The sequence below is a fragment of the Neospora caninum genome, chromosome VIII (assembly GCF_000208865.1).
Source record: "Neospora caninum Liverpool complete genome, chromosome VIII".
Lineage (NCBI taxonomy): Eukaryota > Apicomplexa > Conoidasida > Eucoccidiorida > Sarcocystidae > Neospora > Neospora caninum.
This window is the reverse complement of record NC_018395.1, coordinates 6,079,054-6,105,214: the sequence shown is the minus strand read 5'-3', so window position 1 is coordinate 6,105,214 and position 26,161 is coordinate 6,079,054. Positions and strand designations below refer to the sequence as shown.

The 26,161-nt window shown below is 55.8% G+C and overlaps 4 protein-coding genes across 4 annotated transcripts; all 4 read left to right on the top strand.

The window, feature by feature from the left end:
* Window positions 1-370: 370 nt before the first annotated feature.
* On the top strand, window positions 371-2,908 carry NCLIV_037670 (conserved hypothetical protein; the record flags this gene model as incomplete). The annotated part of the gene is made up of 1 exon (XM_003883968.1): window positions 371-2,908. One exon carries the CDS (start codon window positions 371-373, stop codon window positions 2,906-2,908), a length of 2,538 nt encoding a protein of 845 aa, XP_003884017.1.
* A 3,539-nt stretch (window positions 2,909-6,447) lies between these two features.
* NCLIV_037660 (conserved hypothetical protein) lies at window positions 6,448-8,507 on the top strand (the record flags this gene model as incomplete). Its single annotated transcript, XM_003883967.1, has 4 exons — window positions 6,448-7,203; window positions 7,495-7,645; window positions 7,918-8,061; window positions 8,248-8,507. The coding sequence occupies 4 exons, from the start codon at window positions 6,448-6,450 to the stop codon at window positions 8,505-8,507; spliced, it is 1,311 nt and encodes a 436-aa protein (XP_003884016.1).
* Window positions 8,508-10,851: 2,344 nt separating this feature from the next.
* NCLIV_037650 (conserved hypothetical protein) lies at window positions 10,852-11,846 on the top strand (the record flags this gene model as incomplete). The annotated part of the gene is made up of 7 exons (XM_003883966.1): window positions 10,852-10,968; window positions 11,026-11,049; window positions 11,111-11,233; window positions 11,291-11,323; window positions 11,383-11,415; window positions 11,474-11,527; window positions 11,583-11,846. The coding sequence occupies 7 exons, from the start codon at window positions 10,852-10,854 to the stop codon at window positions 11,844-11,846; spliced, it is 648 nt and encodes a 215-aa protein (XP_003884015.1).
* Window positions 11,847-13,833: 1,987 nt separating this feature from the next.
* On the top strand, window positions 13,834-25,479 carry NCLIV_0376 (elongation factor Tu GTP-binding domain-containing protein; the record flags this gene model as incomplete). The annotated part of the gene is made up of 16 exons (XM_003883965.1): window positions 13,834-13,915; window positions 14,267-14,700; window positions 15,071-15,280; window positions 15,760-16,045; window positions 16,462-17,093; window positions 17,493-17,844; window positions 18,514-19,515; window positions 19,675-20,316; window positions 20,673-21,380; window positions 21,842-21,956; window positions 22,273-22,519; window positions 23,112-23,196; window positions 23,881-24,043; window positions 24,194-24,290; window positions 24,750-24,839; window positions 25,411-25,479. The coding sequence occupies 16 exons, from the start codon at window positions 13,834-13,836 to the stop codon at window positions 25,477-25,479; spliced, it is 5,214 nt and encodes a 1,737-aa protein (XP_003884014.1).
* Between the last annotated feature and the right edge of the window lie 682 nt (window positions 25,480-26,161).

Genomic DNA, 26,161 nt, shown 5'->3' with positions numbered 1-26,161 from the left:
TTGGCACAGTGGCAAGACGACGGTTCGCGTCGAGGGATGCCTCTACAGCGAAGGCTGCCAATAAAGCACTTGGTCCAGTTTCTTACGCCAAATTTCTGTGACGCGTACATATGTTTTTTTCTAATCCTCAAGTGACTTTTTTTGTCTCGTCCGTTGAGGTACTTGGTGTCGTGGGTCGCCGTGGCAGCTTGGACGATGCTCACACTGCCCGTCCAGCTGTCCGAATGGCAAGACCCCATCTCTGAAATTGCCAATCTTCCCAGCTTTCTGGCTATTCATATCCTGACCACAGAAACATCACATCTGCAAAGAGGTAGTCGGTTCGCCTTTGTTGTCGCAGGTCTCGTTTTTAAGCGGTTGGGCATCGACGATGCAGAGGCACTGGACCAAATTCGGCTACGGTAGAGCCCGTCGTGCGTCAGCTCGTCTGCGTGCTCGGGACTGCTCACGGCGCCACCTTCGAGAGTGTGTGCCAACTCAGGCAGCTTCGGCTTCGTTCAACTTGGCTAGAGACCTGAGGGACCGATGCGGAATCTCCAGTTCCGGTGACAGTTCATCATCTGACGCGTGTGCCAGCAACAGTGACAGTGGGAGCTGGTGCTGTGAGCAAGCGACAAGCATGAGGAAGTCAGCAGACTGTCAGGCGCAGTCACCAACTTCATCATGTGTAGGCGGCCCACCGGAACAAAACGGATCCCCAAAAGCGGGTGTCCTCAGCAATAGCAATTGCAGCAGCTTCAGCACTGAAAAGGAAGGCGGATTTCTGCGTCAAAATTCGTTTTCAGAGAACGGTTCCGCCCCGCAAACTGGGGCACGCACATCTGCCGGGAAAGGGGGCACACACAGGGGAGACTCACGCCAGTCACGTCGTCGAGGGGTCTCAAGTCAACATGCGGCGCAATGGTCGCCGCTGCAATGCGAGGTGAGCAAGTGCGACAGAAGCGTGCTTTCGTCAAGCAAAGGGACACTGACGCAAGACAGAGGTCGTCAATCTCTGCCTGTAACAAGGCTCGTAGAGTGTCCCTCGAAATGCAGTAAACGCCTTGACTCGCGAGAGATCAATGTAAATACCTCGCAAACGGAGTCAAGTGAAAACGAAGAGTCGTATGACAGCGAGAGCACCAGCGAGGCAAGTGGCGTTTCGTGGTTGGATTTCTCGAGCTGTAACAAGAAGGAAATGAGGGCTGGCCGGACCATTACCGAGAGGACAGGCAGAAAATCGTCACCAGTGACGTGTGGCAGTGACTGTAGATGTCTAAGGAACGACCACCCGGAAACTTTCCTTTTAGAGCCGAGCCTTGCTCCGCCAGAAAGGGGTATGGAAGTTGGCTCTTCGCAGCGCCTGCACCACAAAAGTCGCCATCAGGTTAACCAAAGCATGGGCAATAGCAGAACGACGTGTTCCAGAGTGACACAGAGAAACAGGGCGAGTCCGTGCATGAGGAAAATTTCTGTGAGCTCCGGTGCAGCCGACAAGAACGGACACCATCCAAATGTTTGTGGGTCTGTTGGCAACGATGCGACCGGACATCCACCGTTTGGCAAAACTGGTGTATCTTCAAAGAGAGAATGCCTGTCAAATATCCGGAAAGAACTAGGAGAGTCTGTTAAAGAGACCCTGGCACCACGCGAAAGGGATATCGTAGGGCGTCTACGTGGAAACACTGCATTTACAGAGAAGGCCTCTCACACCCAGTCCTCGGTTGGCGGTCGCCGTCGTGGAATGGGGAACCTGTACCAACGGAGTTTTCACGATCAAATGAGAGACCGCATTATTCCTCAGCCACAGGAGTGGGAGGACGAGTCATGTGGCGAATCAGAACTATCAAAATATGGCCGTGATTCGTCGCTACCGGAGACCCCTAGGAGGAGGGCAAGCGACTGTGAACCGAGGGCGTATGGCGTGTCAGAGGTACATCTGCAAAGTAACTCACATTCAGAAGTTGACTTCATGGAAGTGAATGGATCAGATGGAGAGGAACTACCCCACAGCAGAGAAAGTACGGACAGTGAATATGCGGAACTGCCGAGCATGTCAAGAGAAAGGACAGGATGCAAGAGGCCTCCTCAGCCTCTTGTGACTAGGCGTCACTTCGAGGGCAGAGGCGTGAATCGAACTGCAGCACCCACAGCTGCGACGCCATTCAGGCGGGCAGCTGAGTCTGCTCGGAATTTGTCAAACGGCTGCCAGGGGCAAGCTTTTCTAAAGAAGTCTATGTTGCCTCGTGGAAGAACGGAAAAGTCTCCGCGCAGGTTGAGTGCGACTTCGACGTCTCCGAGCGGCAATCAAGATGTTCGGAGCGATGGATGGTCAACTTACACTAGCTACGAATATCTGGAAGAGAATGCCTATGAGGTGCCCGTCCATCGGAGGGGCACTGCACCCGGGAAGATCCGCAAAGAGTCGCCGACGGTGAATAGTTGGAGTATTTCAGCCCCTACGTCCTCATCAATCGTCACTTTGGAACATGTGAACGCTTCAATTGACTGGATTGTCGATGTCGGCTCTAATCCGCAGATGATACAAAAGGTGCAAAAGATCATCACACAGCGGCTTCAAACACGAGGCTTCAAACGACAATCGCAATCACTACGCTTGGACCACGAGGCTATTGATGAAACCCTCTCCCTTAACTACTTCAGGGCGAATCCCACGCGCTCCTGGGCGCGGAACGCCGCTAAGCCTGTGAGTGTACGTCCTGTTCAGGTGACGAAGTCCCCAAATACATCCTCAGGAAAAGGGAGGGTTCGTGATGAGCAGGAGGTACTCAAAAAGGAGAGAGCCACCGTGCTTAGACCAAGCTGGTCTACCTCCGATGTCCCACTGTTGGACCCGTCATGGGAAGCCATGATTAGTGTACAACTGGCGGAACAAGAACACGTCGCACTGGAGGCTGACAAGCCTTAGAATACCCGCATCAAGTACTTTCGAAAGGAGGATAGGAACAAGGATTCCGCACCATTGTACGCATCAACAGACCTCGCACTTGGTGTTGATTCAGCTTTTTGATCTAGCAGACACTGTGGTGCTCCAAGCAAACTGCTCGTAGTGTGCACCATTCAAGTCGACTTCTCATTGTGGATGATCGCGCTGCCTGGGTACCCGCTTTGCACATGTGTGAGTTACGTGACGGTCATGGCACGTAGCTTCTTTCTCCGCAAAGGCAACCTCTCCCCTGCTCTTGTGTGTGCGGTGGAGGCACGCAGTGTGCGCAGACTCTCGCTGCTTACTGGGCAAAAATCGGACTTTGTACATTTACCGAATTAAGGTTTCCTTGCCTCGAATTCCAGAGCCAGAAGGTGAATCCCATTTCTATATCCCGTCCCAAGCCCAACCGCGATAGACGCGAGCAACTTAGGGCCTCGAGTTGCCGACAGTGGATGCGAAACAGCACGTGCACTTCGCTTCAGCGAGAAATTGAGAAGATTTAGTCATACACACTCTCTCGGATAGTTGAACAAGAACTTGACACACCGGCGAAGATATCCGGGAGCCACAAACCGAGGTTGGCACTGCCAAGGGTTCGCACAAAAAAAAAGACGCAAGCCTCTCGAAATACTGTTGCACGTGAACTGTTTGTACGACACGTTCCCATCCCAATAGGTAGTGGTTAACACATTGGGTCAGGGACAAGAGCCAGTACGGCATACAAAATCCAGGATGAACTGAGAGAGTCTTCGCGCACGACAAGCTTGCTGTTGGATGGTAATCCGCGGTCGGGTGTTATCGATAGCAAGCGAACGCATCCGGCGACCGCTTCTTATGTATTCTGACTGCGAGGAGCCTAGAACTCTGCTTCACTGTTGAATCCGTTTCTCACACCGCTCAGGGGGCGGCGACTCGCAGCCAGCTACTGCAGCTTGGTCTTCAATGCGTCCACGAGAGGTGCCGTCAATAGCCAATCTGCTTCAGCCACTGCAATTTTAGAACAGAAGACAGCAACACAAAAAGCGATGAAGCTAGGGCCCCCTTGAATCACCAGCATTCTAGGGAAGTGTCGTCAGATGGACAAGCATAATCTGCGGCTACAACACCACAAAATTCTCTGGTTTCCGTTACTTTGCGAAAAAGACTTACTTCTTTGACCACCTTCTTGTGGTTACCGCGGACCTCAAGCCATCCTTCTTTCTCGATTACTGGCGCTTCACACAGAACCGCCAACTCCGACTTGAGGATCTGTAGACCCACCAAGAAACATTTTGACACGTTCGATGGGGAGCTCGAGCGCGAAGACAGCTGGTTGTGCTCACAACAGACAGTCGGCACTTACTTGCTTGTGGCCGTGAACTTTCCTAATGATTGTTGATACTTTATTTCGGTTATTAGACCAGTGAAGATACACTGGAACATTATCTGAAGCTGAGTCGCACAGGAAGAACCAAAAGCCGCACCACGCAGCAGAGACCAACGAGTCATGTGCCAGAGTAGTAGCCCGCCTAGACATCCCCATAAATCGAGAACGCGTCGTTTTCTCAGGTTCGCAGTTCCGGTAAAGTGCACAATACGGTTCCAGGAGTGACGCAAAATACTCTCCGCAGTCCCCAAATAGTCTGGATGCATCAGCACATCCGTACATGAAGAAGTCGAAGGTTCCATGACACGCGTCAGATTGCATAGTTCCTGCAGAGGCACACACGCACACATTGCTGCGCATCTTACCTGTTCGCCGAACGAAGAACGGAAGCTGGTTGGCTGTTTTCCACCGTCTACGGAAGGCTTCCGAATCCGCGGCCGAGAAGCAGCTTCGTGGTTCCACCCGAGGATAAGGGAAGCTAGTGTGCCCGCTGCTCTCTCGGCGATTATCAGAGGCGAATTCCGCCTCCGGAGTCACCAGATCTTTCCGGCCTCTGCCAGTTTCCCCCGCCTCCGGTTTCTTGGATAACGTGCAGCCGCAACTTGAAGGCAGCTTTTGGGTTTTGTGGACGAGTGGCTCGTGGAAAGGTGTAGAGCTGTTTTGCTGGTCGCGGAACGAGGCGGGCTCTACAGACGCCCGTTCAGAAGACGCCTGAGTGGCGGCTGCCGAGGACGAATTTGCAACCGCGCGTGTAGCGCCAGCCTTCAAGAAGAAGTATCCGCTTTTGTGTGATGGGAACGAAAGAGCGGCAAACGGCCTTCCTGGAAGCATTCCCGTCCACGCAGCACGAGCCATGGCGCGACGCACGACTTGCAATGTCGCTTGCACCCAGGAGAAAACGCAGTCCTTTTTCCGTCTAGTTGTTGTCTTTTATGAAAAACGAGCACCCTCTTCGCCTTCACGGTGCTTAAAGGGAAGTCTGGAAGGTCCGGGATACCGATCGTCGTCTGCTGACCGCTTCCGCCGGGCACCTTCGCGCGACTGCTGCAGTCGTGATCTTCCAGGTGCCGACGCTGACCCAGGTAAGACTGGCTTTCACAGACGAAGAGAGTACACACTGGGAGAGCCAAGAAATGATATCAGTCTCTCGTGCATCACGCCGCTCGCTGGCCTGGCGCTCACAGCCGCTTTTTACCACTGACAGCGTCTGCCTTGCCCCAGCAGATCGGCAACGGGTTCAGCCGCACGTTGTTTAAGAAGACCTCTGCCTTTGTTAACAACCGGAGTTGGGGAGGTCTGTGTGGATTCAACATCATCCAGTCCTTACAAGGAAACGGAGCATCTCTTCCATTGTTCGCGGGCAGCTGTACGCTGTCGTTGCCGTGACCACGTAGCATGCTGTGGCAGGATAGCCTACAGCCTGCCAGGAGCTCAGTGTTCTGCAGGCGGAGACTCCTCTGATTGTGGATGAAAAAACAGAGCAAAGTTTGACTTTTCTCTCTCTGTTCTTCCCTTAGTTTTGGACGAAGTGTCATGCTGCTCCGCACCGAGCAGTTTCGAGGATCGCAGGCATTGCGCATGCAGTGCGAGCGGCATGCATGCTAAACACCTCACTCTTGTGTACGGCAGGTCTTTTGACCCCAGTTTTCTTCGCAGTAAGGCTTTAGGAAAGGGGGTTAGATTTGCCAATCATGAGTATGTCTTCCACCTATGAGCAGACTTTAGACCCAGTCGTCGCTCCGCGATCCACCATGGCTCCCGTACCTGCGTTTTACCAGTGGGTTCCTGGTGTCGATGACAGTAGTTTGCCCGAAGACTCAAACAGTTGGTCTTTGCTGTCGCAAACGTGTTTCCTTTCCTGTGGTAGTTCGTAGGCTTTTTACCGCCTCGTCTTGCCACAGTTTCTGCGTGTGTGTGCACACGGCTGATGTGGCTTCTTGGCGGTCGATGGGATAAAGCGTCCACCTTACTCACTGCCTAAGGCATTCGTTTATCGCTGTCTTGCGCCATCACCCCGCCTCCGTGTACAAGTTTCTGTTGCGCGTTCGTTCGTACGTGTATAGATGCGTCTATGTTGGCCTTTGCCTGTTGCTTTCGGGGAACGATGCAGGGTCCAACACCGCGGTCGTTTGTCTTCACCTCTGCTGCTGGAATGGCGCTACTATTCCTTAGCAGCGGCGGCTCCGTTCCACAACCGCCAACCTGTGTCTCACCTCTGTTTCCTCCTTCAGGATCGCTCTCCGCATGCCAGTGGGGCTCTCCTGGCTCTGTCCCTTCCACTTTTTTGCGTTCCACCTCTTCTCGTGAGCCGGTTTCCAGTTCGACTAGCCACTCCAGCTTTCCTCGCCCTCATTCCTCGCTCTGGAAAGGGACACCGCAATTTCTTTTAAGCGGTGGCCAGTGCGTTGACGTCTGTCTGTGTGGCGATGACGCGGCAGCGAATAGTTGTTCCTTACATACGAGCAGCTGCGGCTGTGGGGCAGAGCGAGATTCGGCGTCAGCTGGACCAGGAGTGGCATGTGGGCCTGCTCGCGACTTGAACACGCTTCAGAGCGGTTCTGCAGGGCAGCTCTCGGGGGAAAGCGATGACGGGCTACCCTCGTCAAACGATGAAACTGCATCCCGGAAGTTTGATGGCGCTTTAAAGAAACGAAGTGGAACCGAACTTACGAAAAGGCACGAGACAGAGGAAAAGCACGTCGCACCGTCCTCTACGAGTCTTAAGAGTCTCTCAACTGCACTGAATCGCTCGCAGCACAAAGTCGATGATAGCGGTTGGGAGAGAGCATCGTCAGCGTGGCAGCGCCGAGCGGCCCCCTTCCGGGTAACGGTGTACAAGAAGGTGAGCCATCAATCCTGTCGTAGACTCTTGGAAGGCCCAGTGACATTGGCGGGAACCGAGATACAAGTAACGCGCACTACTGTGCGAGTCTGCAGCTTGCTTCGCACTGTTTTGTGTGTGGCCGGTAGACGTCTGCACTCCTGCTTCTCTGGGCCGACAATTTCGCACATTTCCCGATCAGTGTCTCAACGCCTATGCGTGGCTCTCCGTCGGCACTCGTGTATAGCACTTGCCTTGTGCATGCGTAGGTGGAAACATGGGCTGCCAGTAACTCCCAGTGTTTGCTTGTGTAACCGTTGTGGTGGTGAATGAAGCGTTACATCCACTGTGTACACGCGCGCGTACTGCCAACAGGAGATTGGCGGCGGCGGCGACTGCATGTACCACAGCATTGCCGCATGTTTGAAGGAACTGGAGAAATTTTACCCGACTTTTAAGGCGCTTGACATGCAAGCAATTCGAAATGCGGCTGCAGATGGCTTTGTTGGCTTTCGAGTATCTGAGACCAGTAAGTGCCATGTATTCTGCTGAAGCCTCTACCTTATGCTTTAGTGCGGAGTCCTTAGTCCGACAATTTCTCAGCTGCTCGTTTTGCAGTTAGATGCATCTGCCTACATGTTCCACCTATCCAGGGCTTCAGTTGTCCTATGCAAGCTGACATATACGACCTGGCACGACTACGTCAGCGGCGCGCGATAGTACGGAGCAGCAGTTGCACGGGGGTGTTTCCGTGGCACATAGGCACATCTCTTCTCGTCATGTGTTTTTCGTCATTCACAGGTGGAAGGATCCCGGGGGCCGACTGGGATGCTGAGGCCTTCATGGGGCGCTTGGAGGTTTTAGCGGCTCTCGAGGACGAAGAGTGGCTCGAATCATGGTCTCCTTCCGCGGTTCTCTCCGGTGACCAATATCGCAATTCTGCGTGTAAGTCATGTGTTTGGTTTGTTCTTTCAGTGCCCGCTGCATGTGCAATCTCCTGTTTCCTTGCTTGCTTCAGTTTGTTGGCGTCTGCAAAGGAGAAGCCCAGCGATAATTTTTCCCCTTTCAAAGGGTGCCACCGGTGGTTGACCGTTTTGATGTCTACGTATGGTACCTTGGATTTTCTTGCAGACATGATTATGGACACATCAACCCCTGAAGGGAAAGCTGCAGCAGTTCATTTCGAACTGAGCCGGCCAGGCTCCATTCACTGGGGCTCTGGGTTTGACCTGGAGGCGATTGAAGACGCTCTGAACGTCGGAATTGTTGTCCTCTCGCATGAAAACGGAGGCGTTTACCCTCGTGCCGCGCGGACAGATGTGAAACGGCCTTACTACATTCTTCTGTACTACTACGTAAGTGCATCCGAAAATTTTGCAGCTGAAGACTGATTGCGTGCGCCATTCGCCAGTGACAAAACTGCATCACAGGATGTTTCAGCGGTCGCATCGTGGAGAAAAGTAGACAAGAAGGAGCCGTAGCGAGAGGCTTCTAAAAAACGGGCGCCGTTTGCTGCCGTTTTCCCCTGCAGAGCGGGCTGCATTTCCAGCAAGCGGGTATTCGTGAACGTGACGAAAGAGGCGGCTCTACGGTGATTCGTTCTGCTTTTAACTCCGACGAGGTTCCTGACTTTGTTCGACACCTGCACCGGGAGGACTGTCGCCAGCCCTTGTTTCCTGAAGCAACTGAAGGACAGGGGTGAAAGACGGCGCCCCGATTGTCCGTCTGTTCGGTTTGTTGAGCACAAAATAGCGAGTGCCGGCATTGTATGTCCCAAAGGTACCGCCGGTACAACAAAAAACTTGTTTTCTGAAATGCGAGGAGCTACGGGGTCATTGCAGCGTGCGTCTGTGTTTATAGTGGCATCCGACACGCGCAGTTTGCTCTCGTACTGCGTGTATGCGTTTCTTCGACGCGAGCTCTCAGGAGTTGTAAAAATCCTTTTTGCGTGGTATCGTACAGTCCATCCAGGGGTTGGCAAGAACTGTTCTTACTTGTGGCATCTGGCTCGAAGGATCTGTTCTTTCGGTCCCAACAGGGAATCGGTCGAAGAACTGTTGGAGCTTCGTTGGTGCTGGCTGATTACCAGTCACCGGGACGGTGCAGACAGTATTTGCTCCACATGGACGGATCAAAGATGATCCGAGCCAGGGCGTCTCAATAGTATAGAACGATCTCTCTGCGCTGAACACCAGGGACAGCCTACACGGCGTGGCATCGATCACACCTGAAGATTCGCTCAATTAGACACAAACACACCAGCGTACGCAGTGTAATCGCAGAGAAAAAGGTTAGCGAGCATGCGAGACGCATTTAGCGTAAAAGAAGGTATCGGAAGTTTGCTTCCACTTTTCTCCAGGGAATGGAGCTACCATTGCTGCTCGCATGGTGACAGAAGCCAGGGGACTGCTTTTTTTCAAAAGGAGGCAAACAACATCAGGAGCAGTAACTAGCAAAAGCAACCAAGCAGGAAATCCAGGAAAAGCACATCCCTTCAACAACCCCAGATGCTGTGCTGCTCTGCGGTCTAAATCTAAATTCATTTTGTGATTTTGGTTTTTAGTTGCATTTCCTGTTTACTCCAAAGAATTACAGGATTATGGAAGTCAGCCCCCTCCGTTCCACTCCACGAGACAGAATATTAGTGACACTCATAGCAGCGCCGCTCATTCAGCATTTCCCTTTCAAAAGAGAAAAAAAAACGTGTCACCAAGGAGGACGGCAGAAGTGTCCAAGTGCCTGAGACGTGTAAGGCATTCACATGACTCGGGCGCATTCGTCTTGCTGTGAGCGGTTCGTCTAAAACCGCTGCACTATTGTGGTCTGGTGGTGTGCCTCGTAGACCCGAACACAGAAGGAAGGGGGGGGGCAAAATGTGTTTTCTTCACTGTACAGTCGAAACAGACTCCACAGCGACAAATGGAAGAAGGCCTTTCGCGGTTGTAACCAACTCATGTCTTAATGTGAGTCCCTCCTAAGGCTGCGAGAAAAACGCAGCCCAATGCTCTTTTATGGCCCACTCGTATCAAAGAAGTCAGTGGCCAGAATGAAGTTATGCAGCTCCTCCTTTAAGGCTGGTCCACTTTGTACGGAAGTTGTAAACAAGGCATTAGCGGTATGCGACATCATGGTTTTGGTCGTGACTGCTGCGTTCGCCCCGTTTATCGGGGCCACAGCGCACTGGGTCCTTTGCAGCCAACAGTTACTCAACTCACATTGGAACTTCAGTATTTAGACGAAAATCCTGGTGAATTGTTGTAGAGAGGTGCGTTGCATTGTCTGGGGAGAACGCGTCCTGGGAAACCGAATACCTGTGGATATGTTCGCGACCTCCGAAACAAAACTGCGAGCCTCAGAGGCGAATTGCTGTCTTCCGCGTACCAACAGACAGTGAGGAGCAAGCTACTGTTATTGTATATTAGGTGTTTTGCGGAAAGTGCGAAGGGACTCAGATCCAGCGCAGCTGCCCGGTCACCGAGATTCCGTACCGTCTCAAGCCACGTTTATGACCGCGTCTGCCTTTTTTCTGGTCAGAAAAAAACGTTACAGCAGCTGATCCGCGTTGTAGCGCCGTCCGGACGCTCCCTCTACAGGCTTCAGCAGCCCACAAACAACGCGCTGTCCATACACCCGTTAGAATTCGCTACTCTTTTGCATGACGGGTTCGTCTTTGAGGAACCTGAACGTGCCGCAACGACACAGTGTTGCTGTCTTTCCTTCGTAGGAATTTTGAAGATGCGATTTCCTACACTCGTCGCTTTGAGCGTGTCATTTGTTGTGCATGTGTACAGTCAAACTATATCACCCGGGAGCCATGTGAGGCACGACAAAAACGCGGCTCTGGGCTTCCAGGTCAGAGGATCACCTGCGATACTGTGGTATTCATCCTAATACTAGAGATCGTTTCAGGCAATGGTGGGGAGAATCAGGAGCGTAAGGAATCTTCTTGGTTCCAATATTTATAGTTTTGGGATACGCCCGTGCACACGACCAGGCAACACCTCTTACGGTCAAAAGCACCAGGCAAATGCAAAAATGGTCAGCAAACGAAATTGGAAAGTCCCCAGCAACCTCACCAGAAGCAGCGGCGACAACGAAAAAGTCAACAGAGTTTATGGTAGGAACGTTTTATGACATGCAGCCGTTGTTTGTGTGTCTCCATACCTTCCACCAGCAAAATGGCGTACGCCATGCCATCGTCCCACGGGTGAGCGTGCATGCCAATTCACACGCCACGAATCCAACCGTATGTATGTCTCTTCCCAGCTCCGAAAGGCCAGGTTCACTCAAGCTTCCGAAGTAAGGTTTCCTGTCGTTCTGCACTCCAACACATAACAGCCCAGAATATTTGTCTCAGATTGTTCCTGAGTCGGGGCTTGAGATTAGTGCGAGACGGATTGAAAGACACAAGGTAGGAGCCTCATCGTTCTTCCACTCAGGGAAAGATCATATCTGTTTTTCGAAAGTCACCGCCTAAGACCATGGAAGACCTTGAGGACGGAGAAATTGCTGCCGAACTGGGTGCGGACGTGCCTAGACGAAGGCATATGAAGGCGCCGGAGTTGGAGTATGCGGCACCAGGCGCCGAAGAAGTCCTTTCTGCCACAGTGCCTCCAGGACCCTCCTCGATTCCGTCTCCCGAAACGGTTGCCCCGTCTGAATCTGCTTCACAAGGGGTAATCACTGCTATTAATTTTGCATCACGGCCTTTCTGCGATCTCTGCTTTTAGGGTCTTGTGATCAATGTGATAACAGGTGAACACATTCTACAAGAATCGCAATTCATTTCAAAAAGGATACGAACGGAAACCTAGGCCAAGCCCCCCAGCCGGTGGCAGCGGTGGCACAACCCACACCAGCAGCGGTAAACTACAAACAAGTCGCCAGCGAGAGTCTGCGACAATCCACCACACAAACAGATGCCGGAAGCCAGGCTTTTGTCGGAAGCCCCTCCGCCTTCCCCGGAGGTTCCTGATCGCGCAGCGGAACAGGGGCATGTCTCGTTTGCTCCAGCGCCACCAGTAAGCCCTACGGATACGCGCACAGCGACTGGTTCGAAGCTCCGTTCCTAGGCTGACCTCACACCTCTAGTTGAGGCCATCCGTCAACTGGAGGGAAAACTTGTTCCAGCACCGTCTGTCACATCTGCGAACGCGCCACAACAAGCATTTCGTGTAGCCGCGCCTGCAGTGGTACCAGTGAATATAAAAAACAATAACTGCTGTTCTGCAGGTGAGGAATATCTACGTTTAAGAACACACGTGTACATTACCAATGTCATGCAGGAAAATCCTCATAGGGAGAGCGTTGCGTAGTGGTCGTTCATGCTTCGTTGTAGCTTGCAACGTCGAGGGTGGGCAAGTTAAAGAGGCTCCCAGCATCCATGTGCAGCCACTGTGTTCTCTCGGCAGTCGAGTATACAGCGTTGACCCTCAGCTCTAAACATTTTGTATGGTTCATGGGACTGGTGCAATCACTCCAATGCTCCTTGTTTAAACTGAACTTCGTTCAAGCCCCTGCGTGACGGCGCACTGCTTGGCCATTGTCCCAACTCGACTGAGGAACGGTGGCATTTGCCACGAGAGACATAACGAGATTACCACCGCATGTTGTGTGCCCTTTGACTGTGGACCAAATCTGAAGCCACGCACAGTTGTAGCCGCGTCTGTGCGTGGCCTTGTCTTCCACATCATCGGGAAGCCATATTTAAAGCGGAAATTCCCTGCGTCGTAGATGCGTGCTATCTAGACCGTAAATAGGGGACTGGATACGAATGGATTCTTTCCGGCCACTGAGAGGGTTGACGAACTGTTTCGCTGCATCTGCTGTTCTTCATGCTCCTTGGCAGGTGAACGCAGAGCAGAACGCATATGCATGCACCGCTAAACGTGGGGGCCCCCAGAAAAAGAAACACAAACGAGAGTAACGTTCGAGGTCTCTGATGGATCTGGAGTGACTGCATGCAGCCGATTTACCAAGGAAACGAAGTTCGGATTTTTAGTCGAACTGCAGCCTCCGCGTCATCCTGGGACCTGGTATCGGCTGATAGTTAAGTACGGAAAGCAGAAGAGTTTTCTGGAAGTAGTGTCGCTTTCGCACATGTTTTTTCCTTCCCACTACACTTATATTTGGTCCTTGTCTGCTCTCTCGCCTACCCGATTACTGCTACATCTGCTGCTGCATGCAGGGAGAGCTCACAGTACGGCTCACATCGATTCGCTGTACCTGTCAAGCCATCTTCAGGGTCACATGTCACGTTCTTTTCCTGGCAGATTCTCGCTCCTTGTTTTCTTTTCTTTCACTGATGAGTTTGAGAACGACAACATACTGTCTCCTTTGTTGCTGGGGCGAATTGCGCCTGGTATTTGTACACATTTTCGTCGAGTTTTATCTCGATTAAAACGCATGCAAGCCCGGAATTCCAGCACATAGTTCAGCTGATACGTGCAGACGTTCCCTTCAAAGAACAGTTATGGAAGCCGGCGCCATAGCCGCTGGTTTTTTGCAGTGGTACGCTAGGAGAGTGAATCCTAAGGTGACCTACTGGGGAAAGGCACTCGCGGAAACAGCCTTTTTTCAGCAGGTAGCCGGATTCGAGGTCGTGCCACATCCCTCAATCCTAGTGAGCGGTACCGCACCTGCTGTTTCTTTTAAAAGAAACGCTTACCTTTTGCTTCATCCTGGGTGCTGCCCCTTCCTATCCATTCCCACTTCTCCATGGAAGCCTTGCGTGCTGGGTCACGGCAGCATCCGTCCTCCAACATTCGCAACGTTTGCATCCTTGCCCACGTCGACCACGGTGAGATTCAAGACTGGCTGTGCTGCATTTCAGTTGGAGACGTTTTCTATCATCTCTATTCTAGCGCGTCTTTCCTGAGGGGCGCCGAGGGTCGCAGCAAGCTTTTTGTTCTCCCATTTGACAGCCCTTCTGCGTGCAATGCGTCAGGAGTGTTCCGAGTACAGCTGACGCCTGTTCTGGTCTTTTATCCCTAGAGCGACACCCACGGCATTTTACGCTTGCTTTATGCATCTCGCCTGCCTTTGGACGTCTCTGCGGCGAACTGCTCTGTCCGTTCAAGTATGATGTGCTTCTCCGAAAAGCAAAGCACGTCCCCACGGCTTTTCCGTCTGCGTGTGGGTTTCTGTTCAGGCAAGACTTGCCTCTCGGATCGCCTGTTGAGTGTCAACGGGCTCATCAGTGAGGCTTCAGCAGGAAAGGTTCGCTACCTGGATTCTCGCGAGGATGAACAGAGGCGGCAAATCACCATCAAAGCAAGCGTAGTTTCGCTGTTCTTCAGGCGTCCAGACCCTGACGCGAACGGTGCAGAGCCGGAGAGATCTCCGGGACCGTCTTCTTCTCGGTGCTGTGCCTCACGTTCCTCTCCCGCCACGTCTGCTGATGCTGGCGGCGCTCCAGCACCCCAGGAGGCAGATGCCTCTTCTCAGTGCACTTCCGGTTCTCCGCAGGATGGAGGGCGCTCGCCCCGAGCCGAGGCAGCGAAGCCCGACGGCCTCGCCCGGCACGTGCCGTGCTACGTGGTCAATCTCGTGGACTGTCCAGGGCATGTCGACTTTGCCAGTGAGGTAAGGCGGCGGCAAGCAGAAACGGAAAGTGCATGCAGAAACCGTGTCTCTCGAACGGCGAGCGACGAAGAATTGGATGTGACCGGTTATGGGCTCTCACGTTGCCGAACCGAACATGTGGGAGGCCAGATGGCGCGCTTGGGTATGGCGGATGGTTCAGCGGGTTTCCTTTTTCCAGTTTAGTGCCCCTCGTTCCGCGGTCGAGTCCAGCCCTTGAGTTTCCGCATTGTTCGCGCGCCCACGAGAAGACATCAGACTTCTCAGGAGAAGCAACACCAATGCCTTAGACGGTGAACCCGGCCGCGCGTCCTCGGCGCCCAGTGCTGTCTTCCCTAGTTCTCGCTTTTTCGGTTTTCTTGCCTTTCGTCAGGTGTCGGCGGCGGTGCGTCTCTGCGACGGCTGCCTCCTCCTGGTAGATGCGGTTGAGGGGGTGGGGCCCCAGACAGTCGCCGCCCTCCAGCAGGCATGGAACGAGCGAGTGGTGCCTCTTCTTGTGTTGACGAAAATCGACAAGCTGATTCAGAAGTTGTGCCTGACTCCTAGCGAGGCGTATGCGCATTGCCAAGCAATTATCGAGCAGGTAAGCGACGCGCGGATCTTGCATTCTTGGGGGACGAGAAGACCAAAAGGGTCGACAAAGGCCGCGGCCTGAGACAGCACGGCCATTCTGCTTCAGAGGCTCGTCTGTGCTTCCAGAGATGGTTGACCCACCCCTTGCTCCCTTTAATAAGAATCACAACGCGTCACACGAGGCAATACTAACCAGATCCTTTCTGGTTCTGCTTTTTGTCGAAGAGCCATTTGTAACAAGCGTGCTGGGCGCCTCCACTCGGGCCCCACCGTGACAGATGCTTTCCAAATGCAGAGTTTGAGAGAGTCTGCCGGCAAGTGTCTTTGATTTCGAAAAGAGCACATTGTAACAAAGGCGCATTCTTAACTTCTCGTTCCTCCGAGAAAAAAGCCAAGGAGCCTTGTGCTGACGGCGCGTTCGCGTCTCCAGGCGCATGCGTTCCCGCGGGTTCGACTGATGGTGTGTCTCCTCGCTCTGTGCGCGGCCAGGTCAATGCACATCTTCACCAGCAGATTCATTCGGAGTTCATTGCGGCCACGCCTGCGTTTCCGGCCGACTCCGCCCTCGAAGAAGAGGAGGCCTGCCCAGGCACAGGCTCAGAGTCCCCGACCGGTGGGACGCAGGGCGACCAAGAAGTCAACGCGAAGGCGAGCAAAGCTGGCGGCGAGGCCGCGAAGTCCGCCGGTCTGTTTGCGTGTCACGGAGATCCCTCGGGAGAGTTCGTCTACTTTCGTGGCGACGTAGAAGAGAAACTCGAATTCCATCCAGCCAGAGGTGCGCTTCCAGTGGGGAAGGTCGGCAAGGGGCAAGCTGGCCGAGACTGCGTGGCAGGCTCTGCTGGGTCGCCTCTCAGCCGGCGGGCTGCCCCGAGGCAAAGAGGCCAGTCACTTTTTGCGGCATCTTGCGTCTTGACTCGTTTTCCAAAACTCGGCTCTGCGTTCGCTGCGTCGCCGACGGGAACCCGGTGTGGAGGGCAGTTCATCTGGCCTAGGTTTTGCGCGGCGCGGCCTTTTCCGCCTCGTCGACCGCGTAACGCACATGGCACGGAGCGGGACCAGGGAGAGGCGGAGGGCGTGCAGTCCGGCGCCTGCGCCTCGTGACGGGGGAAAACGAAGCCGGCGTGCGTGGGTGTGTGGATCCGGGGCGCGCTGGCGCATTTCCGTGCATCTGTGTGTCCTTGCGCCTCTTAGGTAACGTCCTTTTCGTCTCTTCACTCCACGGATGGTGCCTCCATCTTCCCTCGTTCGCCCGGCAAAATCTCCTCGGGCTTCTCCAACTCCCGCTAGCTGTGCTCCCTCGCCTCCTCCCGGCGCTCTGGGGCGACTTTTACCTGAAGCGCACGTCGAAGGCGTCTGCCGGCGCTCAGACTGTCTCCGCCTCGTCCGCGTCGTCTTCTGAGAAGTCCCGGACGGAGGGCGCCGGGTTCGAGATTCGCAAGGCCCCGGCCTTTGCCCGGCAGCCGCGCATCGTGGAACAACTCGTTCTAGGCAACATCTGGAAAGTGTACGAAGCAGCTGCGTCGCCCGCGACTGGGCAGGGTTCCGGATCCAGCGGACGCGCAGCAGGCGAGAAGCTCGAGAGACTGTGGAAGATGATCGACGCTTTGGAGATCCCCGCCAGTTCGAAGGCCTGCGTGAAGGCAGAAGTTAAGCACATCGTCGCAGTGCAGAGCCAGGTGCTCCTCGGCGGAAGAGGGTCCAGAGAGAGAGGCGCACGCGGCGACGACGGCTCAGCTCTCGGGGAACGAGCGGACGAAGACTTAACTGAGGACATCGTTAAGGCCATCATGACGCGCTGGCTTCCCGTCGGGGAAACTGTCCTGGTGAGGAGCCCACGCCCCGACACACAAAGCGGGAATGCTGCCTGCGAGGCGAGAGGCAAAACAGGGGAGAAAAACACGGCAGACGGGCCGGATGGACGTCTCGACTGCCTGTCGGATCCGTTCCTGCACGAGGCGCCGAACACGAGGGCGGAGAGCCGCACTGTGCCTGTTCTTCGAAACGCGCCCGAGGGCTCGCGGCGTCTCTGTTGCCATTCCCAGTCACTCCCAGTTGCACGCGAATGCTTCGTATATCGGACGACCCTGGAAACAGCCCGTCCGGCCAGTCCCGTGTGTGTGTGTGTGTGTGCACGGTTGGTTTGGCGTGTGCGACCCCGCTTGGGTTTTCTTCAGTGGTTCGCTTTCGCGTTTCCCTCCCCTGCCGTTTGATGGTCTCTCCAGGGCGTCATTGTCGACCGCATTCCGAACCCGCTATCGGCGGCTAGGCAGCGCCTGGCGTATCTCTGCCCATCTTTCCAGCGGACGCTTGGCGGTCCTGTGGGGCCCCAGCTGCTGCGGTTGCAGCGCGAGCAGATGAAGGCGCTCGCGGTGAAGTCAGAGATCCCGGAAGCTTCGGAGACGCCGCCGGGCAAGGTGCGGAGAGAACCGCCCTCCTCGCCAGATGCCTCGTGCCGTTCGCTCGGTTCTAGGCCTGAAGCCTGTTTCGCGAAACCTCCCTTGGTACTGTTGCACGTGGCCAAGTTTCTTGCCGCCGACCAGAAGATGCTGAGACTCACAGGAGATCGATTGCAAGGTGAGGAAAAAGACGCCATGTGAGAACCGCATTCCTGCTTCGTGCCTTTCGCGTTAGCTCCCCAACCACCAGGGGGAATGCAGAGGAGAACAACTCTGTACCCCAGTCAGCTTTTCAACGCAAGGGAACGGAGTTCGGTGTTTCGGTCCATGCGATGTGCCGCCCTGTCTTGTCATCTATACACCTAAGTATGTAAATAGTTATCAAATGCGCATGTTTATATATTTATATATATATATAGATAGATAGATAGATAGATAGATATACATACTTTTGAATGTGGCTGCGGTTACTGGGTATTGCACAGCCGTGTACAGATGTTGAGACGGTTCGCTTTTGATTTGCTTGCAGGGCTGCGTTCCTTTCTCGTGCTGTGGCTTCGATGAATGTTAGAATCCCCACCCACCTAGCGGGTGTTGAAGTGGTGTTAAGAGAGCCTATCGTAGGCTCGTGCATTCGCTGCTCTCTGGGGATGCGTCGGGTTTTGGGAAGGAATTATTTAATTTGTCTCTCTACAACTTTTGTGTGCATAATTGGTAGCGTTTCTTTCCGCGTTTCACGCCTTCATTCGGTAGCTCAGGTTTCTTTTTTTTTCCTGGGCTGTCTGTACTCTGCCTGCGCACCTCTGTAGAGCGCCTTCCCTTGTCGAGCTCTTGTCTTCTCTCTCAGGTGCCGAGCACTTCAGCGGCTTCGTCGGTCTCTGCCGTGTCTTTGTCGGGACGCTTCGCCGTGGCGCCGTGCTCTACGTGTGCACGGAGAATTCTGCCGATGACCTGGAGGGACTCGGCGGCGAGCTCCTGTCTGGCAAGTCTTTGGCGAGTGGTCACGGGACAGAGGAAGGCGAGGCCTCGGGGTCCCTCACTGGAAGCGGAGCCGGCGGTCCTGAGACAGGATCCCCAGGCGCGCGTTCCGGAACGCGCGAGGCGTTCTCTGTGCGTCAGATCTACGTCCTCTTTGGACAAGACCTGAAACCGATTGATGCAGCCGCAAGCGGCTCTGTCGTGGCCGTCAGTCTGCGTCCTCGCAAAAAGAAAGGTGTAGCGAAAGCGTGGGAGCGTTCGGGAAATCCGGCATCTGACCGCCCCGTCGGGTCGCCGTCGGGTGTACATACAGCTGAGAAGAGCGCGCGCGAGGGCGACGGCTCGAAGCCGGAAAAGAAGGCGTTCGAGGAATTTCTGGGGGCCGAGCGCGACGAAGCACCCACGGACGAGAGCGAGTCCAGTGACGAGGAATCGGAGGAATCTGTTCGGGATGTCACAGCGTGGCTCCAGTCGCTCCGCGACCGCAATCGGCCTCTCCTGTTGCAGCACCAGGGCGGCTTTTTTTCCAGTCCCGCAGGCGTCGGCTCCGCATGCGCGGGGCCAGGCCACGTGGCGGGCGTGACGAGTCTCCATCGGTGTGTGACGCTGAGCAGCTGGCCGACCTGTCCGTCGCTTCTCACGCCGTACTCAAAGGCGTCCTCGGCGATAGTTCGCGTGGCCGTCGAGCCTCAGCGTCTGGAAGATGCCCAGCAGTTTGTCAAGGGAATGGCGCGTCTGTACGTCGCAGACCCGTCGATCGAGCTCTCTGTCCTGGACAGCGGCGAGTTCCTCATGGGCTGCTGCGGGGAGGTCCACCTGGAGACGTGCCTTCGAGACCTTCAGGGCTTATACGCGGAGGTGCCCATCACAAGTAAGAGCGCCCAGCCACGTCCTGCGGATAAAAATCCCTGACTGCGTTAGAGCTCGCTCGCCTTTCTCGGCCTGGGCAGGGCTGGACACGCGTCGCGAGTTTCCCTCCGTCGTAGCGAATGAGATCCGCACGTTTCTCCGCGCTGTTATCTGCCCTCAGTTTCTCCCCCGATGGTGGCCATTCGCGAGACGTTAGCGCCGTTCGCCTCCCTGAGCCGGAGCGGCGATGCGTCAGCGGGCCTCGCCTCCGCCGGTCCCGCGAGTGGGATCGCGCCCCACAACGTCTTCTGCTCCGTGTCGCTGCGTATCCCTTTCCCGCCGTGGGCGAAGGCGCCTCTGCTGCATCCAGGCGCTTCTGCGTCAGCGGCCGCTCCCTTCCCCGCCTTCGCGTCTCCCGCGGGGACTCTCCCAGGCGCCTCAGCCGACAACGCTGCGTGGTGCCCGTCTGGGACAGGCGCCGACCTCGCGGCGACTTTTGCTTCTCCGGAGGCATCTGACGGACGCGCCCTGCTGCCCTCGCGCGCGCCGGTGAACGGCTTCGCGTCTTCTCCGTTCGCCCCGGCCTTCGAGACGCAGCCGCAGTCCCCACAGGCTGCGCGCGACTGTGCTGGAAGCCTGGCCAGTGGCGCGGCAGTGGACAGGGGCGAGGGAGAGAGGCAGGGCGGCGGCCGAGGCGGCGAGGACGCAGTTGCTGCTTGGTTGGCGAAGCGCGCGACAGAGCTGCAACCAGAGGGCGTCTGCGCGTGGACGGCTGGTCACCAGCTGGGCATTCTGCTGCGGGCGGAGCCCATGCCGCCTGAAGGTGAGGCAAGAGGGTCCGGCACGCGACCTTCGGAGCGGTTTCTTTCCGGTTTTCCGAGGGCTCTCCGGCGCTTTGGACGGCCTCTTGAGGACCGCGAATCCACACTCGGCGCCAGTTTCCACCCCCAGACACCACACGACTGCCTTCGAGGTTCACCCAGGAGAGCAGCGGGGGATGCTCGTCGCCAAGGAGCGGCGAGGGCCACGCGGGGGTCCAGACCCGCCTGGTTCTGTCGCCAGTCTTCTCGGTTCCTCGAGGCCTTGCGTTTCCCTGTGTTTCTGCTGTCTCTCGGTGTCGATCTCGTTTGCGTTCCATTTGCTGTCGCGTCCTTCCCTCTTTCCGCGCCTTGTCCTCAGTGACCACGTGGCTGACCGACGCGTCTCGAGAGATCAACGCCGTTCTCAAGTCGCGTGTCCCGTCTCGCCGGTTCCTCCGCAGTGAAGATCTGCGGTCGTCGCCCGGTGACTCGGACCCCGCCGCTCCGGCTTCCAGCGGTGCGCGGCCGGGAGGCGCCTCGGCCGCGGGTTCGCTGAACGCTCCGAACCTCCTTCAAGAAGCGATGGAACGCATCGCCGCAGCATTTCGAGCGGAGTGGGTGCATAGCGGCCGGCGGTGTCCTTCCCAGGAGCCAGCTCAGGGTGGGCCAGACTGCGGCCCGGAACCCGAGTCGGCCGGCGCTGCGTCGCCTTCCACCGGCCAGCGGTTTGGCCCGTCCGCGCGAGAACAAGGAAGCGCGTCTTCTCGCGGAGGGGCTCCAGAAGGCCGCACGCCATTTCCGGGACATCTTTGGGGCCTCGCGCTCTCCGCGGGGGCGTGCACCGCTCTGCTCGCGTCCCACGCGTGTCGCCTGGTGGTGCCGAGCTCTCCGAGCTCCGGCGACAGCGGCGCGGGCAGCGCAGGAGGGGAGAAAAGAGGCGCGACGCCCGCGGAAGGCCGAGTGGACGGGACGCCGGGAGGCGCGCGAGGAGGGCAGGGCGGCGACAAAACGGACAGCGCTCCTCCAGGCTGGCGAGAACTGCGCGGCCTAGAGGAGTGGCGGCTGGCGCACTCGTACGGGGCAGATGGTGAGCAGAAGAGGGTGCGGGGCGATCTGGAGAGCCGCTCAGGCCAGGGCGAGGCGGTGAAGTGAAAAAAAAGCGGCAGTACACAGCGCTGCGGACAACAGACGCCGAAAAAAAACGGGGAGAGACAAGACGGAGAGGAACACAGGGGGGGGGGGGGGGTGACACGGCGAAGGGCGAGTGAATGGCGATGCAAAAGGAGACGCTTTCCCGTGTGACTGTGGATCGGTGTCTATCTTTTTGCAAGGAGACGTCGTGTGGCAGCCGCGACACGGCGTTCAGTCGGAGCTCGTTGCCCCCCCGACGTTGTCTCTCCGGACCGTCTTTCCCACGCCCTGTAGCTGCCGTGCACTTGTTTCGGCGGTCCGCACGGCTCTTCCCAATTCGCTCCCGTGTGGCGGTTTCGTTTCTCTCTCGCCCTACTTTCCACCGTTTCCGGCGGTGCTGTGCTCTGTGCTGCGCAGCGGTCGCGTGGGCGTCGGATTCGAGCGGCGCCGTCTTGAAGCGGGTGGTCCCTGCGCTTGTCTCGGGTTTCGAGCTCGCTTCGCTTAGCGGCCCGCTGGCTGAAGAGCGTGTGCGGTGAGGCGACAGACGCGGAGGCCAACGGAAACGAACGCTCAGGAGAGCAAGACCGGACGTCACACACGAGGCTGGCAGCACGGCGGCTCAGGAGTCTCTTGGGCCGTCGCTGCCTGCCTCCCCAACCCACCCCCGAGGGTGTGATCGAGCGCGACTGTTCTCTTCGTCCTTTCCTGCTCTCTGCGCTTGCTGTCGTCTCTTCCATCTGATTCGTCTCGTGTCGTCTCGTGTCGTCTCCGCCGTTCTCGGTTCCGGTCGTTTCCTGCGGTGTCGCATCTTGGCAAAAGTCTGCTTGTGTTTCCCTCTCCGTCTCCAGAGGCGTCGCGTTCATCGTCGAAGCTCTCGTGTACCACAGCCCCTCTCTCGGCTCCGCGGCCGGAGGCAGCTGCGCGTCGTCGCCGAGTGGAACGCGCAGAGCGGGGGCGAGTCGAGTTCTCGACGCGGTTCCGGGAGGAAAGGAAGAGTTTTTCGCGGACACAGCCAGCCTCGCTTCCGTCGACTCGGCCTCTCGCACGCTCTGCTCGGCGAACTCTGGGATGCCGTACGGCCCGTTCTCCGGCCAAGTAAGAGAGCCGCGCAGGAAACAGGCAGGCGAACGGAAGGTTCTGGTTCTAGCAAAGAAGCCTCGGCCGGGTTGTGGAGACGCGGAAAGGAAACGGACTGGCTGACAGAGACGCGAGGGTGAACCGGTCCGAGGTGGAGAAGCTGGGCACGGACACCTCATGACAGCGAGGAGACCCGGACAGAATAAGGGCGGGCGAAGCCACTATCGCCGCAGGAACAGTTGGAGACATTCTGGAGCATTGCGAAAAGAACCACGTGACAGACGCAAGGAGGCCGTTTTGCGTCGCGTTTGCTTATTTTCGAAAAGAACTCAAAGGCATGAAACAGCTGTACCTGCGACGGTCGCATCGCTTCACGTGGCGCACCTGCCGCAGGCGCCTTTCTCTACATCCGCGTCGGCGCAGACTTTCCATTCACGAGTCGGTTTTGTCGGGTGTTTGCGGCTCGCGTCTTTGCCTCTGGACCGCGGTGCGTGCTGTCGCTTCCGCGTGCCCATCTCTCTCGCCTTTCCGGTTCGTCGCCACTGCTTCTCTGGAGCGTCCGCAGCTGCCTAGGGTACCCCTTTGTTCTCGATTTGCCTGTGTCCACTAGGCGATGTCCACGATGAAGGAGGCGTGCAGGCGAGCTCTCCTGCAGCGAGGACGGTGCCGCATCTACGAGGCCATGATTCGTTTCAGTAAGGCTCTCTCGCAGTTCCCTTTTGTCTGGGGGCGGGGGCCAGGCACTGCCGAGGAACGGGTGGAGCGAAGCTTGCTGACAAGAGCAGTTTTTCGCGGGGAAGAACGAACGATGCCTCCAGCGAGAAGGGGAAAGGAGAGGAAAGGGACGGGGGAGGAACACATCGGGGGAAAACTTTACGCCGTGCTGTTGCAAGAACCGTTGAGGATGCGACGGGGTCGCCAGACTACGGCCGGTCGACCTCTTATCTTTTTCCAGCAAAACCGCAGTCCCTGTCGGTCGATCGGGCCGTGCTGCGCCGATCCTGGCCGATACATAAATATGAACATATATATATATATATATATGTTATATATAATATATAATATACATATAATATATATATATAATGAAAATAATATATATATATATATAGTACAATTTATATATATCTAATATACAATAATATATATATATATATATGTATTCCTTGCTGGCCCACTTGAGTGCTCGGCAGCCATACACGGAGTCGTACGCTGACCGAGACGGGCGATCCGTCGCTGGAAAGCGGCGAGCAAAGACGGGGTTCTCCATCGGAAACTGTTTTCGTGCATCAAGAGTGTTTCTGGTTTTTTCTGTCCCCGGCTCAGTGGGCCCCATCAATGTACATTCGTCCGTCATCCGTTGATGTGTCTACCCTCAGCCTTGACCTGCGAACAGCGTGTGCTGGGGAAAGTCTACGGCGTGCTGTCGAGGCGAAGGAGCAAAATCTACAAAGAGGGCCTTCTCGACGGCCAAACGTCGCTCTTCGTTGTTGACGGCTGCCTACCCACCTCGGAGGCGGTTGGCATCGCGCGAGAACTTCGGTGAGACGTTTTTTTGTTGCCCGGAAGCACGTGTTCCTGCGCCCGTCTCCACGGGGATTTCTCGTGCATGCCTTTCCCCTGCAGACGAGTTGCTGGTGTCAGGGGAGAGCCGTGTATCTGTCTGAATGTTTCTGAGTTTTTTGTTTCCAGCTCCAAGGCTTCCGGCCACGTCTCCCTCCAGATGCAATTTTCCCACTGGGAAATCCTTGACGAGGACCCGTTCCCTGAGGCGTGCATGACCGAGGAGGTACGGCAAACGCGACGCATCCTCGACCGCAGAAAAAACTGGTCAAAGCGAACAGCCGTTAGCAACGCTTGAATCCACAGAGGGTGTTTCTGCGTTGTGGAAAAGGATTCCGAGAATGCGTCGCCAGGGGTCCGTCTTGTCCCGCGGCGTTTACGCCTCGGGATATCCGCTCCTCGGTTACAGCAGCCGCTCGCTCTGTGGAGATTTTTCAGCCGGTCGGGCCCCCAGAGAAATCCAGGAAGCAGGCGTTTGGGCTGCTGAGTGTAGATCAGCACACCCTTGTTGCCACGGAGTGGTTTGGATATTTCCCGACCTTTTGGGTCCACAGCGCTGGCTCGTTTCAGTGGTGTGCACGGACGGAAAGCCCCGGTGCTACGCTCCAGCCCGACTTCCTTCGGAGGCTTCGAGTTATGCGCGCGTCTGCGATTGCCCTTCCTTCTCGCTTTTCCGTGTGTGTAGGAGTTGGAGGACGAAGGGGTGGCTGGAGTTGCCGCCCTTGCCTCTCAAATCTGCGCAAGGAGAATCATCAATTCCATTCGGAAAACAAAGGTACGCCGTTGACCTGCAGGGGGGCTCTCTTGAACTCCCCCTCGAGGGCCCTAATCAAGAATTGCTTCCCACTTTTTTCTGCAAGAAAAATGCCTCTGTGTTTGGGGAAGGACACGCGCGGACGGCATGCCTTTCTCCCGAACTATGTTCCTGCCGCAAACTTCACATGTTCCGCCTCGCAGTTGGTGTGAACAGTGAAGCGTGGGGCGGCACTCGAGCGGATTTATCTCGTCGCCTAGGACGTACCTATCGAAAGAACGACGGGGAATGCTTCCGGCGAGCATTCGCAGGGAAAGGTTCTGAACTGGGCATTTAGGGCCAGCGGAAGATTTGCCGACCGTTTCAAGTTTGCCCGCGATTCCCGTCTTCGCCTTGATATCTGCCACGTGTTTTCTCAAAAGTGTTTTTGACACAAGACAGGAGTCCAATTCTCGCTTCCAGAATGTGTTCGAGTGGTGTCTGTCTCACAGCCCACTTCCGGGTGTTCCTGTGAAACTTCTTTCTGATTTTCCGTGTCGCCTCACGGCCTCGGTCGGGAACTTGGGTGCATGCGCGTATGTCTTCTTCTCAGGGCCTCCCTACGGAAGAAAAGGTTGTGGCGGCAGCTGAGAAACAGAGGACTCTCACGAGGAACAAATGAGGTCCAAGCTGTGCAGGTCAGGCCGTGCTATGACAGCCTTGCCCAAGTGCCTGCGTTCCTGCGGCCACCCTTTGACAAGTGGGAAGTTTTTCCTCGGGACGAGTTGATTGCCAGCTTCTCAGCTTGTGTTTCGGCCTTTTTTCCAGTCTTAAGCTGTCCTGGGTTCGATTAGTCTCGCCCTGCGCAAAGTTACGGCTTCCCTGGTGAGACCGACATCAGCGTTTGTAGCGGCAGGTGTCTCTGTTTGGGCTTAGACCCCCAAAAACAGATGGGTGCCTCCACATACGACCTGAAGACGTCCGGCTTGGCACGAGAACCTTTCAAGGAGCTAGAGAGTCCCCGTTTACAGCGTGTACTCGTACATTCAGGAGCATACCGTTTTTTATGTGTTCGACGGTCTTATTTGTGTTAACACTGGTACAACCCAAATCGAATAACCACAGACACTAGCGAACCTAGGATACTGAAAATGCCTCCAGGAAGGAGATACAACCAAGTTCGCTGCAGCCTTACCAGCTATACGTCTGAGCACAACTGGAGCGATCAAAGGACAAATGCGTGGACTGTAGACGCGGCCAGAGCAGTCTACCGTGTCGAAACCGACCGTGCGGACCGTAGAAGCGCTTCTTTGCCTAGTCCAGTGGTTAAAACAAAGACCAGCTTCTTTTCCGTACTTTGGCTG